This window comes from Nipponia nippon, unplaced genomic scaffold (assembly GCF_047370975.1).
Source record: "Nipponia nippon isolate SJK-2023a ecotype South Korea unplaced genomic scaffold, ASM4737097v1 scaffold_1, whole genome shotgun sequence".
NCBI lineage: Eukaryota > Metazoa > Chordata > Aves > Pelecaniformes > Threskiornithidae > Nipponia > Nipponia nippon.
Window position 1 is genome coordinate 149306007 of NW_028262290.1, and position 17294 is coordinate 149323300.

The following is a 17294-nucleotide window of genomic DNA, read 5'->3' on the forward strand; positions in this document are numbered from 1 at the left end:
ACTGGTATTTGCAAAGAATGAAAGAGGCTGTGGGACTTGTGTGAGGAAACTGTGGTTGTTGTGTGGAGCTAAGCATTAGTACAGCTCCAGCAGTGCGTGTTAATTTTATGTAAGAATTATGTGCCTGTTCAGAAAACCAAAAATACAAGGCATTTGAGAAAAACCTGCTAGGCTAGGTTTTCTTTGTAAAATGAGCCTCGAGCTGGGGCAGATCCACAGAGGCATTTCATAGAATCATAGAATGGTTTGGGTTGGAAGGGACCTTAAAGATCATCTGGTTCCAACCCTCCTGCCATGGGCAGGGACACCTTCCACTAGACCAGGTTGCTCAAAGCCCCATCCAACCTAGCCTTGAACACTTCCAGGGGTGGGGCATCCACAGCTTCTCTGGGCAACCTGTTCCAGTGCCTCACCACCCTCATAGTGAAGAATTTCTTCCTTAGATCTAATCTAAATCTGCCCTCTTTCAGTAAGCCACTACCCCTTGTCCTATCACTACCTGCCCTTGTAAAAAGTCCCTCTCCTTTTTTTGTAGGCCCCCTTCAGGTACTGGAAGGCTGCTAGAAGGTCTCCCTGGAGCCTTCTCTTCTCCAGGCTGAACAACCCCAACTCTCTCAGCCTGTCTTTGTAGGAGAGGTGTTCCAGCCCGCTCATTATCTTTGTGGCCCTCCTCTTGACTCGCTCCAAGAGGTCCATGTCCTTCTTATGTTGGGGTCCCCAGAGCTGAATGCAGTACTCCAGATGGGGTCTCATGAGAGCAGAGTAGGGGGGGAGAATCACCTCCCTTGACCTGCTGCAGCCTGGGATATGGTTGACTTTCTGGGCTGCAAGCGCACATTGCCGGGTTGTGTTGATCTTCTCATCAACCAACACCCCCAAGTCCTTCTCCTCAGGGCTGCTCTCAATCCATTCTCTGCCCAGCCTGTATTTGTGCTTGGGATTGCCCTGACCCATGTGCAGGACCTTGCACTTGGCCTTGTTGATCCTCATGAGGTTTGCACAGGCCCACCTCTCCAGTCTGTCAAGGTCCCTCTGAATGGCATCCCTTCCTTCCATTGTGTCGACCACACCACACGGCTTGGTATTGTCAGCAAACTTGCTCAGGGTGCACTCAATCCCACTGTCCATGTTGCTGATGAAGATGTCAAACAGCGCTAGTCCCAATACTGACCGCTGAGGAATGCCACTAGTTTCTAGTCTCCACTTGGACATCGAGCTGTTGACTGCAACTCTTTGAGTGCAACCATCCAGCCAATTCCTTATCCACTGAGTGGTCCCTCTGTTAAATCCACATCTCCCCAATTTAGAGACAAGGATGTCATGTGGGACAGCATCAAATGCTTTGCACAAGTCCAGGTAGATGACATCAGTTGCTCTTCCCTTATCTACCAACACTGTAACCCCATTGTAGAAGCCCACCAGATTTGTCAGGCACAATTTGCCCTTAGTGAAGCCATGTTGGCTGTTACCAATCACCTCCTTATTTTCCATGTGCCTTAGCATAGTTTCCAGGAGGATCTGCTCCATGATCTTGCTGGGCACAGAGGTGAGACTGACTGGCCTGTAGTTCCTGGGGTATTCCTTTTTTTCCCTTTTAAAAAGAAGTGGGAGTTATATTTCCCCTTTTCCAGTCAGTGGGAACTTCACTGGACTGCCATGACTTCTCAAATATGACGGATGGTGGCTTAGCAACTTCATCTGCCAGTTTCCTCAGGACCTGTGGAGGCATCTCATCAGGTCCCATGGACTTGTGCACCTTCAGGTTCCTTAGATGGTCTTGAACCTGATCTTTTCCTACAGTGGGTGGTTCTTCGTTCTCCCGGTCCCTGCCTTTGCCTTCTGTGACTTCAGTGACGTGGCTAGAGCACTTGCTGGTGAAGACTGAGGCAAAAAAGTCATTGAGTACCTCAGCCTTCACCATATCCTGGGCAACGAGGTCTCCTGTTTCCTTCCAGAGAGGGCCCACATTTGACCTAGTCTTCCTTTTATTTAAGCTCCTAACTCCCATCTGGGTAACAAAAATTGCCTTGAAATATGTGGGAAGTTAGAAATCAAATACATATTTTTGAGAAACTTGGCCCTGTTATATAGGTCATTGAGAAGAATTGTAGTGCTGCCTTTAAAGAAACGTATTTAGAATTGCTCTTAGGAAATCTCTTAATAGAGCTGACAGAAGAAAATAAACATCTAGTGAAAGCTTGTAGAGAGGCTGTGTGGCTGTTCTTCACATCCTTTCCCTCTTGCCATTTTCTTTTGTTAAATTCTTCTTCCTTCTGTTTGCATGTTGTTACTGTTACACAGATCTTACTATATAGCATTAAAAAAAACCCAAACAAACCAGGCTTATACAGTAGAATACAGGCTTGGGGAGCAGTGGCTGGAGAGCTGCCTGGTGGAAAAGGACCTGGGGGTGCTGGTCGACAGCCACCTGAACACGAGCCAGCAGTGTGCTCAGGTGGCCAAGAAGGCCAATGGCATCTTGGCTTGTATCAGGAATAGTGTGGCCAGCAGGACCAGGGAAGTGATCATGCCCCTGTACTTGGCACTGGTGAGGCCACACCTCAAGTACTGTGTTCAGTTTTGGGCCCCTCACTACAAGAAGGACATCGAGGTGCTGGAGTGTGTCCAGAGGAGGGCAACGAAGCTGGTGAAGGGTCTAGAGCACAAGTCTTATGAGGAGCGGCTGAGGGAGCTGGGGTTGTTTAGTCTGGAGAAGAGGAGGCTGAGGGGAGACCTTATTGCTCTCTACAACTACCTGAAAGGAGGTTGTAGCGAGGTGGGGATCGGCCTCTTCTCCCAAGTAACAAGCGATAGGACGAGAGGAAACGGCCTCAAGCTGCGCCAGGGGAAGTTTAGGTTGAATATTAGGAAAAACTTCTTCACTGAAAGGGTAGTCAGGCATTGGAACAGACTACCCCGAGAAGTGGTTGAGTCTCCATCCCTGGAGGTATTTAAAAGACGGGTAGATGTGGTGCTTAAGGACATGGTTTAGTGATGGACTTAGCAGTGATAGGTTAACGGTTGGACTTGATGATCTTAAGGGTCTTTTCCAACCTTAACAATTCTATGATTCTATGATAATATAACTCCTTGTACAGCTACAGAGCACTACAGCTTTGATTTAGAAAAACTGTCACAAATCTCACAGTTTGGAGTGGTAGGCAGTGAGATTAAAATAATAAACCAAGAGAGATTCTATAGTATCTAAGCGAGGATAACAAAAGAAGCTGCTAACATTTTGCATGCAGTTGAAGTGGATAAACAGAAAGAATGAAGGGGTGGGTGGATGGGTGGGATTAGCATAAAGCAAATAAGGTTTTAAAAGCTTGCTTGACTCTTACTGATATTAAAAGATACATTCCTCAGCAAGTAGCCATTAACCTACCAACAGGGACTGCAGAAGTCACTACTAGTTGGGGCTCTGGTTAGCCTAACCCTATCACCCCCAGTATTAGTCATCGTTGCTGGTTTCTTAGCAGGTACTCAGAGTAACAAGGATGGCAGCAACCTGTGGTTTTACCATGTAGTAAAAGTGATTGGGCATGGACCTGATGAACATAGCAGCGTAAGGGTTCTGAGGAAAAGTACACAATTAAGTGTGGTCTTTCAAGTGGCCAAAACTCTGTACAGTGCTGTGTTCTTCGGAGTCTGCATCAAAGTGATGCCTCTTTATGGTCTTTAGGAACACTGTTGCTGAGAATTACTTTGTGGAAGAAACGCGACCCTGATGGATTTCAGTTATTCAGGTGTCCCATGGCATGGTACCATAAATCTGTTACTGTTGATACTTTCTCTCAGTTCCACCTCTTTAAATATATGTGATGTATCACTTAGAAGTTTCCCCAAATGAATAATCTCCTTACTGAAATTAAGAGAGAACATGCTTGAATATTCAAAGACCTTCCCTTCAAAAAGAAAAAAATTAAATCTTAAGAAAAAAGCTTATGGTATAGCTGGAGCTTTTTACAATATCTTTGGTAGGATGAGGAGGTTTACAGTTTTAATTCACCTTACTTCGCAGCTGGTGAAGTTAGTTAGGAGCTAAACGTTCCTCCTAGTCTTGTCTTTCCTGTTTACTCCCACGACTGGGTAGGACACATGGATGATTGTGCCCCCACCCTCTTTGTTTCAAAGGGAAGGGTGATGCCTGCCTTACCATGCCAAGGGAGCTGTGTTTGTGCTTAATGCTCATGGTGTGAGGACTTAACCTGCTACCTTATCCTCCTCACACTGCTGCTTCTTAGAAAAACATCTCGAGAACTGGGTTTCACAATAAATAAAACATGCTTATGAGAAATAAACTGGCAATATGTTGGGATTTTTCTTTTGTGAAACAAATTTCCTTGCAAATAAGAAGTGTTCTTCAGTGAGGAGAAAATAAGTATATGATTGCTTATATTCTTGTAGTCTACAGGACAGACAATAGCTTTTCCAGTTCTCTTTTTACAATAAAGAAACATTTTCTTTAATGTTCAGGTAACAATTGGATTAAATCAATCCAAAACAGTGATGCAACGTGCTCACAGAAACCTTGCCTTGCGGTAAAACTAAGGTGAACAGGATATTTAGCATATTCATTATTTCTAAATAAAAAGTTAAGTTATTTTGCCCCCCTTTTTTTTAAAGCACTATGGATAAGCTTTGAAACTAGAAGAATGTGGGAAGGCTCTTCATTGCAAGATTAAAGCAGAAAACCCTTAGCTCTAAATTACCATGCAGCAAAGAAAGTAGCAGAGCTGGTTTGGCAACTCCAGTATAATTGGATATTATTTTGCTGTTAATGTTAAGCCTAAACGTAAGAATTAATCTTTCAAGGTTCTGACAAGGGAACGTAGAAATTATGCAAATGGAATGCTGTGGTGATAATTAAAACAGACAGAATTCAGCCTTGGAGTCAACATGTAAACTGTGCAAGTGTCTCACAGAAACTGTCCCCTCTTTGTACCTTAATCACTCTGTCCTAACATAGGAGGCTTAAATGATCATAAAGATGTATTTAACCATATCTTTTTTACAGGAGGTGGTAGAATTGACCCTTAAATTCTCCGTATTTTTTGAGAATGTCTACCTTGCAATTCTTTGTACAGTCAGAGTAAATTGTTTGTGATACTTGGAGTGATCAAAGATGTGGAAAACAAGGATTTAGCAGTTACTTTGTCTATTTCAAGATTTGTTTTTTAAATATTTATGTAATTAGACATGCAAACAAATGCTCAGTGTATTTATTTCATCATCTTTTTCATGGCAGTCAGAGAATTCATTTCCATATGCCCTTTGCTAGATAAAGATCTGTATAAACTTGGGTCTTCTTACCACATTTTGCATCTGCTTAAATTGCTGCAGGAGAAGATGCACGGGATATTGTATTTACCCTCTTCAGAATCCTGTTGCTCACATAATTGAATAGAATGTTTCAAAATTTGCCTTTGAATTGAGAGCACTTTTGAGGCATTTCAGCCCAAAAGGGAATTTCTATAAAAACGCTGACTTACAGGTTTAAAAGAACATGGCCACATCTGTCCTAGATAAAACGTTACTGTAGGTATACCGTAAATACGGGTAATAGACTTGGTCTGAGACTCAGTAGTGAAAATGGCCTGCTGTCTCTTTCCAGTAGGCTTCCTCAGAATTGTTGAGAGTCTCTTCACCAGTAGTCAGCCACTCTCTGGTGAGCCACAAAAGAGAAGCATTAAACCGATTAAGGAAGAGCTTACAGAAATAAAGCTGGCATTATTTGGTACATCTTCTAATATGGAAATACTTTTGTAGAACTAAGACTAATAGTTGGGGGGGGGGGTGTATGCTGGTTTCTTTTAAAATGCATCTTTTTTTTCCCTCTCTGAATTTTTTCTTAGACCTTAGTAATGTCATGAATTCCACTCCAAATATAAAGGCTGTGAATGGAAAAGCTGAAAGTAGTGATAGCGGAGCAGAATCAGAAGAAGAAGGGCTTCGTGAAGAGGAGGAAAAAGAACTGCAGCTAAATGGAAAGGGTATGTTTTCTGCACTTGGACCATTGTCCCTTCCAAAGTTATTCTTAACTACCTAAGCAGCAGAAAATCCCAAGAGATCACGAATGCTGTACTTCTTCAGGAGAATTAGATGCAAATATATGTGGATGCATGGGTGAAGAATGGCAGTGTCTCAACCTGGGTTATAAGACTTAGAACTAGTACAAATTTGTGAGCTATGCCATACAATTTTTGACTCGGCTAGGAGGTTCTGTTGGTAGGCTAGCTAAAAGTCTATACCCTGTATTGTTTTGGTTTTTGTTGCCAGTGCTGTTTGTAAGAGCTGTGAATGGCTACATGGACTGTAACAGTAGAATTGAAAATCACTTTTTTTTCTTCAGAGAAAATAAAACAGAACTTTCAGTGATATCCGTTTATGGGGACCATAAAGAGTTTTGAGAAATATCAGGATCAAGTGAAAACCAAATGAAATTACATATTTAGAATTCTATACGCTTTCGCCTCCAAGGACATGAGGATAATTCTTTAATTTATCAGACACACCTACTTTTGATTTGCTTAGTTATGTTTTAAATATCATCTGCTCTTAATGCAAATTAAATTTTATATTTACACTTTTTACAAAAACAGAACAATCCTTGCGAATGTGAATCTAGGAGCATTTCTATATTTTGTTCTGCAGATACATTATGCTTACAGTCCATTAGAAAGTTAGCTACTTGAAGAAATATGTTTTGAGCTGTTAGGTGCATAGCTTTCTCTTTGCAAGGTTTTCTTGTTCTTTTACAGACTATAAGAATGTGAAACCAGAATCAGCAGCTGCTAGGGATTTGGAAAGTATTGTTACTAACGGCTGTTACAAGGACAACTTTGTCCCAGATATGCAGAATGGCATCCAGACTAAATCTGCCCTGAATGGCTTGAACCCAGAGGAAGAAATAAAGAAAACGGAGCCAAGCCTAGAAGTAGCTAATAACAGTGCTCACCAAGGTATTGTTCTTGCAAGACCATATTTTGATTTGCACATATTTTTCTTGGAAAATATTTCTTTTCTTGAAAGCTTAATCCTGGGATTCAGAGACTAGCAATGCTGTCTTTCAGTTGTAGAAACCTGAAGAAAGAATACTCCAAAAAAAAAATCAAATTTAATACCAGTTTAAAGTAAGGCTTTTTTTTTAGGATCTCTTACAGAGAGAGAGATTAATTCAGAGACAGAGAGGCCCAAACCCACAGAAATCCAATTGTTTTCTTTTAAAATCATTATACTACCTATGCAAATACTATTTGCCTTTGAAAGCCAATTCGTAGTGAAATGAAAATCACTAATATCTTATTTGTCTTTCTCAAAGGCTGAACATATTACAAATGCTAGTTTGTTGAAAGTGATGTCTAAATATATAATTTTAAAACTAACAGATAACTTTAGGCAAAACTGCTTTACACTGAGCTTAGGAAGGAGAGTGGAATGAATAAGGTAAAATTAAAATTATCAACTTACAATGCAGAAATGCCAGCATGAGGTATAGTTTTCCCATTAGGAAAAGTTTTATATAATTCCTATATTAATATAACCTCTTTATTCAGAATCTAACTTTAGGATGACAATGGTAGATAAAAGGGGCATGAGTTGAAGCTCACCTAGACATTTTAACTCATTGCTCTACCCTTTGCCAGGGTTGGCTTGCATTTACAAAGCATGCGTGCCTCTCTCCTTCCCATACAGGTGTAAATGAAGAGAGTACTGAGGAGGTCTCAGCAACTCAGCACTTAACCAGTGATTCAGACAGTGAAGTTTATTGTGACTCTATGGAGCAACTTGGACTAGAAGAGGTAGGGGTTTAGTATTCCTAGGTGTATTTTGAAACTGGTATGCTTATTTTTAAATAGGTTCCTATCTGTCAGGTGAACCGGGACATGCAGAGGTGAATGAAGTAACTCATGCATACCTTTCTCCTAATTGGACTATCAGTTTTTTGTTCTTTTTATTGTCAGTCTTTTACAACTTGGTTACTACTGATCTAAAAGCCTTGAAATTTTTTCCTCCAGAGAATTTATGTGAGGGGAAGGTATCAAAAACAACAGTACAAAGAAACAACTGTCAAAAACAACGGTACAAAGAAACAAGTGTCAAAACCAACGGTACAAAGAAACTAAGGGCTGTGTCCACAAATGAATTTAAGGTCTCCTACCATATGTAGGGACCAGAATCCAGCTATCTCGAAGAAGCAGGGAGTGTCTTTGTAACAATGAGCTTTTTGCGTGCTCTTTTTCTGGCCTGATGAATCCTGCATTTGTTTCTTAGAATAAATAAAGAGTAAGCCTTAGCAGGGGGCCTGTAGGCCAGTGCCTGAAAGTGGCCTAGGTCTAAAGAAGTGTGAGATGACAATGATTTCTGGCTTCTCTTATACTCTCTTCAGCCATAATGTACATCTCTGACTTTGATATAAAAGGTGGGCACCAAGTGTGCTGGCTTAGTTTTGATGCTCCTGTTGATTGTATTAACTGTAGTCTTACTTGACTTATTGGCTTGGACCTCCTTCAGAGGTCCAGTTTAAGTGTGGACTTCGTAGATTGTACTCAAACACCTAGTTTCCTGATTCTGGGGAGGAATATATGAATGATGCATGGGATCAGAAAGACCAGTAAGCACTCTAATACTGCATCATTCTCTTGTCTAGCAGTTTCCTGAGGATCTAGAGAATTCCTTTTAGCAAATCAAAATTTTACCTAGTAATGAAGCACATTGGGAAAGATGATTAGGTAGAAGTGCTGCAAGCTCTCGTTATCTACATAATTTCCCAATCACCTTGTGTATTGTTCAAGCTTGTTTGAGATTCTTTAATTGGAGTGGGTGGATAATTTGTCAGAATTTCCCAACCTGCATGAGAAGAGTTCTAGTTTTGAACAAATTAACAAATGTTCAGGTATATGTAAATAAATATGCAAGTAGAACTACAGATGGATCAATTCAAACTAGAAGAGGTTCATTTAAAGAATTAAATACAGCTTTTTATTGTATTATTATTACTCTGTCCTTACTCTGATCTTCCTACAGTACCACTGATTTTGAGTGAGAAGTTGATAGAATACCATGCCTTCCTTTTGTTTGGTGAGAGGCACAGGGTGCAGCCAAGCTGTCTTGAACAGGTTGATGATAAACAACATGATCTCTTTGCCGTGAGTGTAAACACTGCCTACTCAAGCTTGCTAATAGCATGTGACTTTTGACAGTGTGGCTCACGAAACCAAGTTAGGATACCACTTCACTGTCTAGGAAGCAAAGCCAATTTTACAAGGGAAAAATGAACGTTTTCAGATCTTAATGTTCTATTTTAGTGATTACTGAGTATTACCGTATGTTAGAAATGTCGGAAGTAATTCCAAGTGGTATCACTGTTTTGAGAATATTTGCCTCAAATGCCTTTTCAATCTGAAAAGGACGTTTAGAGAACAGCAAGCACATTCTACAGGAAAACAACTGCTCCTGTTAAAAGAAAAGTCTTAATTCTGGGCAAATTATTTTCTTAAAGTGAAAGTAGAGATGATGCTTCTTCCTTTTTACTGGTTAACTGTCGCATTTTACAGAATTTAATTACTTGCTAATGTTAATTTGTAGCCCTTGGAGATCATCACATCAGCTAAAGGATCTTTAAAGCATTCATCCCATTTCTTGGATGTAGATCACAGTCTTCTGTTAGAAAATACGGATTTTCCAAGGCACGCTTGCATGACTTATGGGAATCTCCAACCTGGAAATACTGTAGAGGGAGAAGCTCAAGAACAAGGCGAAGTCAAGTGTGGAGGAGAAGACGGCAAAGCCAGTAATGGGGGCCCTCACAAGGAGAAGAAAGGTGGAGAAAAAGCAGATTTCTATAGTGTCAGAAGAGGGAGAGGTACTGTGCGTGCTGCTTTTGTTTTCCCCACTCTCCTGACTGCCATAAATTACTGGTGCCTGAGAAGCACTTGTCAACATTGTCCAGTAAGATAGTCACACTACATAGTGCTTCTGTCCTTCACAGTAAAAACAGATAACAAAATCCTAATTACAGTGGGTAGCAATCAGTTTTGTCTTCGGAGTATTTATTTCATTCATAATAAGTATTACAAAAGGATTTTCTTGTGCTATGGAGATCTTGTATAAGCATATTGGCTTCTTCTGTTTTGGCTTACCTTAAACTCCAGCTGCTGTTTATGGCACCTGCCTTCTTAGAAATGTAATCTTCAAAACCTGTCTATGCCTGAGAAGAGTTTCTTTACAAGTTACATATTTATTTTTAAATGCATATGCATTTATACCTCTATGGTGTCTTATATGAAATCATGGAACATCTTGGAAAAGTATCAGTGATGCATTCTTTTCTGTATAATTGGAGTGTTAGCCACACCTTTGGGTGATTCTGATACTATCTATTATGATTCTTAAAACTTAATGATTCTTAAATTGAACATCTGGACTATTATGTGATTATGTTGGGCCTCTGCTCTTTTCAGTTCTGTAATACTTCTAATACTGTCACCTAGGAGAAGCACCATATTCCAGTGGTATGATCTGTAAAGTCAAGGATAAAGTTTATTTTTCTTGTACTAAAAAAAAAAAAAAGCCAGAAAGTATTTTATTTATCTATATCATGCCTTTTTGTATGGCAGCTATATGTGACCAGATGCAAAAATAAAAAAGAAAATCCAAATATAACATTTATCTTGAAAACTATTATGAAGAACATATTATAGTTTAACCACCTCCCGTTCTCTCTTTTGTTTTACTTACGTTTGCTACTTGCAGGCGGAAACATGATAGGCTAGCTGTATATAGTTTAAAGGAGTATTGTAGGTTTCAAACAATTATCTTTTCTCATCACTATTCCAGTGTTCTTTGTTTCCTGGTTGGAGACTCTGCCAAACTTAAAACGCATCTACCCTTGATAGTAAGACAGATCTTACTTTCTTTTCGCTAGGGCAGAATTTACTGCTGAACTTGACTGGATGTGAATTGATAATTTTTTGCTAAATGTTTATGCAGTTCTAAGACCTTGGATGATACTGTCACAGTGAGGCTGTAGGGAAGCATCTCAAACGATGTTGCAGTAACCTCTCAGTGCTTTTGAACTGTCATAATATAGCTTATGATTAGGATTGCCACACTCGGTTTGGGAGGGAGAAAACTGAACTGTTAAAATCAAGTATTTTCAATAGAGTTGGTAGCCCATTCTGTGTTTTATGTATCTATTTTTTCTCCCTCAACCTAGGGCATAGACTTCAGCCTCTAGGAGATGGTTCACAAGGTGGACAGATGGGTAGTGGAGGGGACGGAGAGCGCTGGGGATCAGATAGAGGACCCAGGGGTAGCCTCAATGAACAGATTGCAGTAGTGCTGATGCGGTTGCAAGAAGACATGCAGAATGTCCTTCAGAGGTTGCATATGCTGGAGGCGGTTACAGCATCACAGGTATTATTCACTGAAGTTATTTGATTACTTTCTATTACAGTTCCTTGGATATTTTTGTGCTTTTTCAGATTAAAATTTCAGATAATATTTTCTTAAACTGTAAAGACATTTCAGTTATATTCTGTAGCTTATTCCAACTTAAAATTTCTTATTGGTACCTCCTCTCAGGAAAACAATTCAGGACTCTTGTACATGTGAGCAAAAACATGCATTTTGACCTAGAAATTAACCATATATTATTTTACTGATTTCTGATCAGACTAATCTTAGCCATAGTTATTGATACACGTTACACAGTCGCTATATGGAGATTCCATAGTTAATATTAGTAATACATGATCCCAGATAATTTCTTCATCAGTAGATCTCAAAGCATTTTCAAGTGAGAAGTGGTAAACGTTTGCAGGCAGAACGTCTGATTCCATTTTTCAGTTAGCAGAAGACTGATTCTTCGTAGTGTTCTTTCCCCATGAAGTAATACAGCTTTCTTGGAATTTCATATCATGTATACAAGATAGGCAAAAGAAGTCTTAAGCAAATGTAGATATTTATTGATGTAGTGTTTCTCTTTCTTTCTGTTTCAATGGAAATACTGTATATTTGGGAGAATAGAATATGCTGTGAGTATAGTTGAACCAGCAACCTAAAAATGTTTGGTTTTGTTTGACTTGCTGGTGTATTTTGATCTACCTGAGAATGAGTGTGCTGTACAAGCAGTATCTTATGGGATGCACACACACCAAATCTAAGGCAGCCAGGGAAAAAGATTTATTAAAACCATGATTTCGCGCTGTCACAGCTGTTCAAGAATCTGATGTTTCGATACAGATTGATTTTCTTTTTTTGCTTGAGCAATATATGAAGAAATAGTAAAAGATTCTTCCCCAGCAGTTCATGCTGTTCTTGCTACCCTTACCTAAAGAGAAACAGAAGCTTCTGTTTCACACTTGCATAAATTAAGAAAGACCTAGAAAACTGACTGCTTTGTTTTTGTGGAAGCACCACAATAGTGTATGGGAATTGTCTGGAAAAGTTTCTGGTACTTCTCGTTTTCTGGATTGCCTGGAAGATTTGGAACAGAGCATGCTCTTTCCTTTATGCTGTTAGACATGCCTGTAGCTATAGCTCAGGGCAGAGTAAAACAGTGCTTTTTACCTTTGTAAAAACTACTGTTGAAACATATAATCATGCAAATTAAGCTGCTGGGATTCCTACTCTGGGTTGCGACTGCTGGGACTGGACCAGAGTTGAGGAAGTTGCGATGACAAGCTGGGCAGGGGGGCCCTGAAAAACTGTAAAGAGTTCCAGTAAGTGACACTGATTCATCTTTTAACACACAGAGATGTGATAAAAATGCTATAAAGAGTAATGGAAACATGGGAGGTAAGTTGGAAACTAAGTGGTGAAAGGGGGGTTGCATGGGGGTGGATCTGTTCCTTAAACTGTCATATATACGGATTGCAAAGCCTTCACAAGATGAAAGACTTCATATTCTTATTTTGTGAAGCAGAAGTATTTTAATTGCGGTTTCCTTTTTAATACTTACCAGCCTTTCTTTGTATTTAAAGGCAAAATCTGCAACACTACAGTCAAATTATCAGCCCGCCTCCTCTATCAAGGTAAAATACTGGTTTTTCTATTTGTAAAAAGCAGTGTGAATGGTGAAAAGAAGACAAGATTAATATTTTATATCTAGCTCTTGGTATGTGCTTTTTGTATTGTCTCTCCCTTGACTAGGAGATAAAAAATAATCTGTGTCTGAAGAAGTTATTTGATAGGTTAATCTTTTTTCCTGGCCTTAGTAGTATTTTCTACTTTGATACTGTAGCATTTGAAGTGATTGAGAAGTATACATGTGGTATGCATATGTGCACACAGATTGCTGACTAGAATTTTTTTCTGTTTTCCTTAGAAACCATCATGGTGGCCCTTTGAAATTTCTCCTGGTATTTTAGCTTTTGCTATTTTATGGCCATTTATTGCCCAGTGGTTGGTACATGTGTATCTTCAAAGAAAGCGAAGGTAAAGATGTGCATTCAATAGGGCATATATACTGCATTTCATCTCTTTAAACCAATACGTAGTATATCGTGTTATTTAGACAGGACATAAAATACTGCCTTCATGCAAAAGAAGAATGCAAGGGTATGCTCTCAATAAGGCTTTGATAGTGTATCTGAAACATCAGGTCAGTATCAAAATGGGGAGCTTGATAATAATTGCTTTGGTAAATCCTGTTTCCTTGAGTTCTCTGTTTCAAGGCATGTCTTGCTTAATGTTCCGTTGTATGTATTAGTGACTCATAGCTCTGAAGATATCAGGCTAAACAGATTGTACAGTAGAGTCCTTGGTATGGTTATGATAGGAAGGTGCATGTTTCAGTCCCAAGAACTCAAGCCAAATGCACAAGAAATTCTGGAAGCTAGTAGGAGTGCTTTCCATTAGCTGGGAATTCTAGGAAGAAACATGTATAGTTTTCTTTGCCTTGAAAGTTTCTCAGCATAAGAAAGTATTGGTTAATTCGACTTTATATGTGGTGTGCTGTATATGTGGCAATTTAGGTTAAATCCATGAAGTGTGATGCAGGATAAATAATTTCAGTGAGCATACACTAGTGGGTGAGGCTGGATAGCTTGGAGGCATCTCCATGACATTCTTTGACCCTCTCACTCCCAATATCCTCTTGAGCCATTTTCACTGCTTCTAGACTCCCTAGTCCTGTTGTGCCATGAGAAAATTTTTTCCTATCAAATCCTTTGCAGAGTCCCATCTGTCACCTATTTCTTATTTAACATTTACTAGCACCTTACTACGATATTTTTGTAACATCTGCTTTGACTTCCTTCAGCTGGACAGCTGTACTCTCATCTTACCTTTTCTCAACTCTCTAAGCATTAGAAGATCAAGTGAATGTTCTTGAGTTGCTATGTACTTACTTCAGCCTCACACCCGACTTTGGTAGTTTAGTATGCTCTTAAGTTTTTTCCTCTCTGTCAGTCTGCAGAGAGTGTGTAGATCTTACTAGAAGTAGCTTAAATTGTTCTACCTTTTTAATGTTTGATAGTTTCCATGGTATAGGTTTCTCTCACATGGTAAATCACAGAAACACAGAATGGTTGAGGTTGGAAGGCACCTTTGGAGGTCATCTGGTCCAACGCCGCTGCTCAAGCAGGGCCACCTAGAGTCGGTTGCCCAGGACCGTGTCCAGATGGCTTTTGAGTATCTCCAAGGAGGGAGACTCCACCACCTCCCTGGGCAACCTGTGCCAGCATTCAGCTCTCCTCATAGGAGAGATGCTCCAGTCCCTTAATCATCTTCATGGCCCTTTGTTGGACTCCCTCCAGTATGTCCATCTCTCTCTTGTACCCAGAACTGGACACGGCACTCCAGGTGTGGCCTTTCCAGTGCTGAATAGAGGAGAAGGATCATCTCCCTTGACCTGCAGGGAGGAGGGGTAATGGACCCTGCAATACCATTGGCTGCCTTTGCTGCAAGGGCACGTTGCTGGCTCATGTTCAACTTGGTGTCCACCAGGACCCCCAGGTCCTTTTCTGCCAAGCTGCTTCCCAGCTGGGCAGGCCCCAGCATGTCCTGCTGGCTAGAGTTCTTCCTCCCCACATGCTGGATTTGGCGTTCCCCCTTGTACTTCACGAGGTTCCTGTCAGCCCATTTTTCCACCCTGTTGAGGTCCCTCTGGATGGCAGGACCGACCTCTGGCGTATCAGCCACTCCTCCCAGTTTTGTGTCATCAGCAAACTTGCTGAGGGTGCACTCTGCCCCATCATCCAGATCATTAATAAAGACGTTAAACGGGACTGGACCCAGTACCAACCCCTGGCATACGCCGCTGATTACTGGCCTCCAACCAGACTTCAGTCACTGACCACCAGCCTCCGGGCCCAGCCCATGGTGTGGTAAACAATACAAGGCCCACGAAGGCTACAGGGCGGCCAGGGAGTTACCCCGTCTCTGAGCTGTCGGCAGCAGCAGCACTCATGTTACTTGCACTGTCTGATGAAACCAGAGGTTTCACTACCAAGGCTTTTAGGCAGTGGCACACGTTTTCCTTATTTTCTGCACGGGTACATGGAGATTTCCATTTCATCAGCAAGGACAAAGTTTTTTAAAATCAATACCATTTTTTTAGTATCTTATGTGAAGCTCCTATGAGCTTTAGTGTTGTTTAGCTAGTAGCTCTTGAATGGCCACGTTCTCTCTTTCTGAACAGAATGCTGGTCTTGTAAACCTTTTTTGGTCGTCTGTTCTGACCTCTGTAGCACCCTCAAATCAATTCACAGGTTCAGTCACAAATGGGTTTTTAGGAAAGCACCCTTTCCAGCAGTTTTTCTAATATATTGTGCTAGTGATTCAGAGCTTAAATGAATAAACGAATGGTACATTATTTTTAGTTTGGATTTGTCTAGCTTCAGCTTTCATCCATTGGATTTTCCTAGATCTTTATCTACTTGACAAAGAGCCCGCGATGTGTTTTCCATGGGCATTTTATTGCTATCACCAGGTCATCTCTTAATCTCTTCCTTAAACAAAACAGATGGAGCAACTGGAATCTCATTTTAAAATTGTTTTCCGGTCTTGGGATGATTCTGGTGGCTCTTTCCCGAATGCTCCACAGTTTACCAACATTCTTTTTGAGTTCTGGACACCAGGATTTGTACCACAGTCTACTAACGGTAATACCAGCATCTCTGTGAGCCACAGAGATAGCATAGCCCCAGACAGTCCTTGTTTTGTTTACGCATTCATGGATTGTATTAAGAAGAGATGAACTTCAAGAACAGGAACAACTAAAGAAATGCCTGTGTTCTTCAGCTTTCCTCTTTGTTTCTGAAGAAATCTACCCATAGCCAGAATTTAAGGACTATCTGCTTCTGCATCACCTTTTCCTCCAGAGTTCCATCTCCTTTAGCGATGGGTGGGAAGCTGATGAAGTACACTCAGAGAGAAAAGGGGATTGCGAAACAAAAGTCCTTCTCTGTTGTCCCATTGCCAGTTTCAGCTTGCACTCTAAGGTTAAGGTGTGTAAGCTTTTAGGCAACAGCTGTACACAGTGCATATACTGACCGTATGTACTTCTGGTTTTAAAATACATAAACTGTCCTGGAGCAGAAGCCAGGTCTGTGCTACCACATGAGGTTTTCTCATCGTGAAGCTGTGGAGCCATGACTCCTGAACTCCTGCGCAGTGGAGCAAATTCCATGGAACCGGTGGAGAGAAGGCCTTCTGTAGCCAACAGCTTTGTGTTTGGCTCACTTCCCGGGGAAGGGGCAGCTCAGCTCACTCTTGGCACCCTCCTGTACGGCGTTCTGGCTGCTTTAGCTCTTCCTCTGAGCCTCTTAACCTGTCCCCTTCCTTTGTAGGGAACTTAACGCTGAGAATCTGGGTGCTCATGTTGGAGAAAGCTTGAAAACCTGAATCCTAAGGGCTCTCAAACCAGATCACAGATAGAAATACATTTTTAATAATAACTGAGAGTTATTTAGATTCAGCTCACAATTTTAGAACGTTCTGATTGCATGTTTTCTGGAGTCACTGGAAAACCAGCTCACAAGTGTTGCTCTGCTGTGAGCCAGCAAACCACCGACTGATGTGGTCAGGGACCGTTCTGAGGGATTTCACCTGCAGGCCAGAATTGTTAGTGATGTTTTGTACTCCTCGGTGTAGGTTGTGCCAGTTCTGTAAAACTTGCAGATCGTTTTGTAACTTAAGAGGGTGAATGTACAGGTATCTTGAAGCGGTGTTGTATTTTAACGGATTGGAAATCATTCACATGTAACCTTAATTGATTTGTTTGTTTAGATAAATGAAAAATCATCTCAGAAGTGAAGGTACATTAAACTAATTTATTTGGTTCCTCT

At 40.7% G+C, this 17294-nt stretch overlaps 1 protein-coding gene across 5 annotated transcripts in view; it reads left to right on the plus strand.

Annotated features, from left to right (window-relative positions):
* Positions 1–17294, plus strand: part of ACBD5 (acyl-CoA binding domain containing 5) — a 34452-nt gene that overhangs the window by 15124 nt on the left and 2034 nt on the right. For 4 of the 5 annotated variants that reach the window (XM_087777308.1, XM_087777301.1, XM_087777316.1 and 1 more), the window contains 7 exons: positions 5856–5993; positions 6762–6962; positions 7696–7802; positions 9589–9865; positions 11219–11418; positions 12987–13037; positions 13331–13440. In XM_087777308.1, the coding sequence (XP_087633434.1) occupies positions 5856–5993; positions 6762–6962; positions 7696–7802; positions 9589–9865; positions 11219–11418; positions 12987–13037; positions 13331–13440 (1084 nt within the window). Of the gene's footprint in view, positions 1–5855; positions 5994–6761; positions 6963–7695; positions 7803–9588; positions 9866–11218; positions 11419–12986; positions 13038–13330; positions 13441–16796; positions 17283–17294 lie in introns of those variants that run through there. The other variant, XM_087777326.1, reaches the window with a different exon arrangement.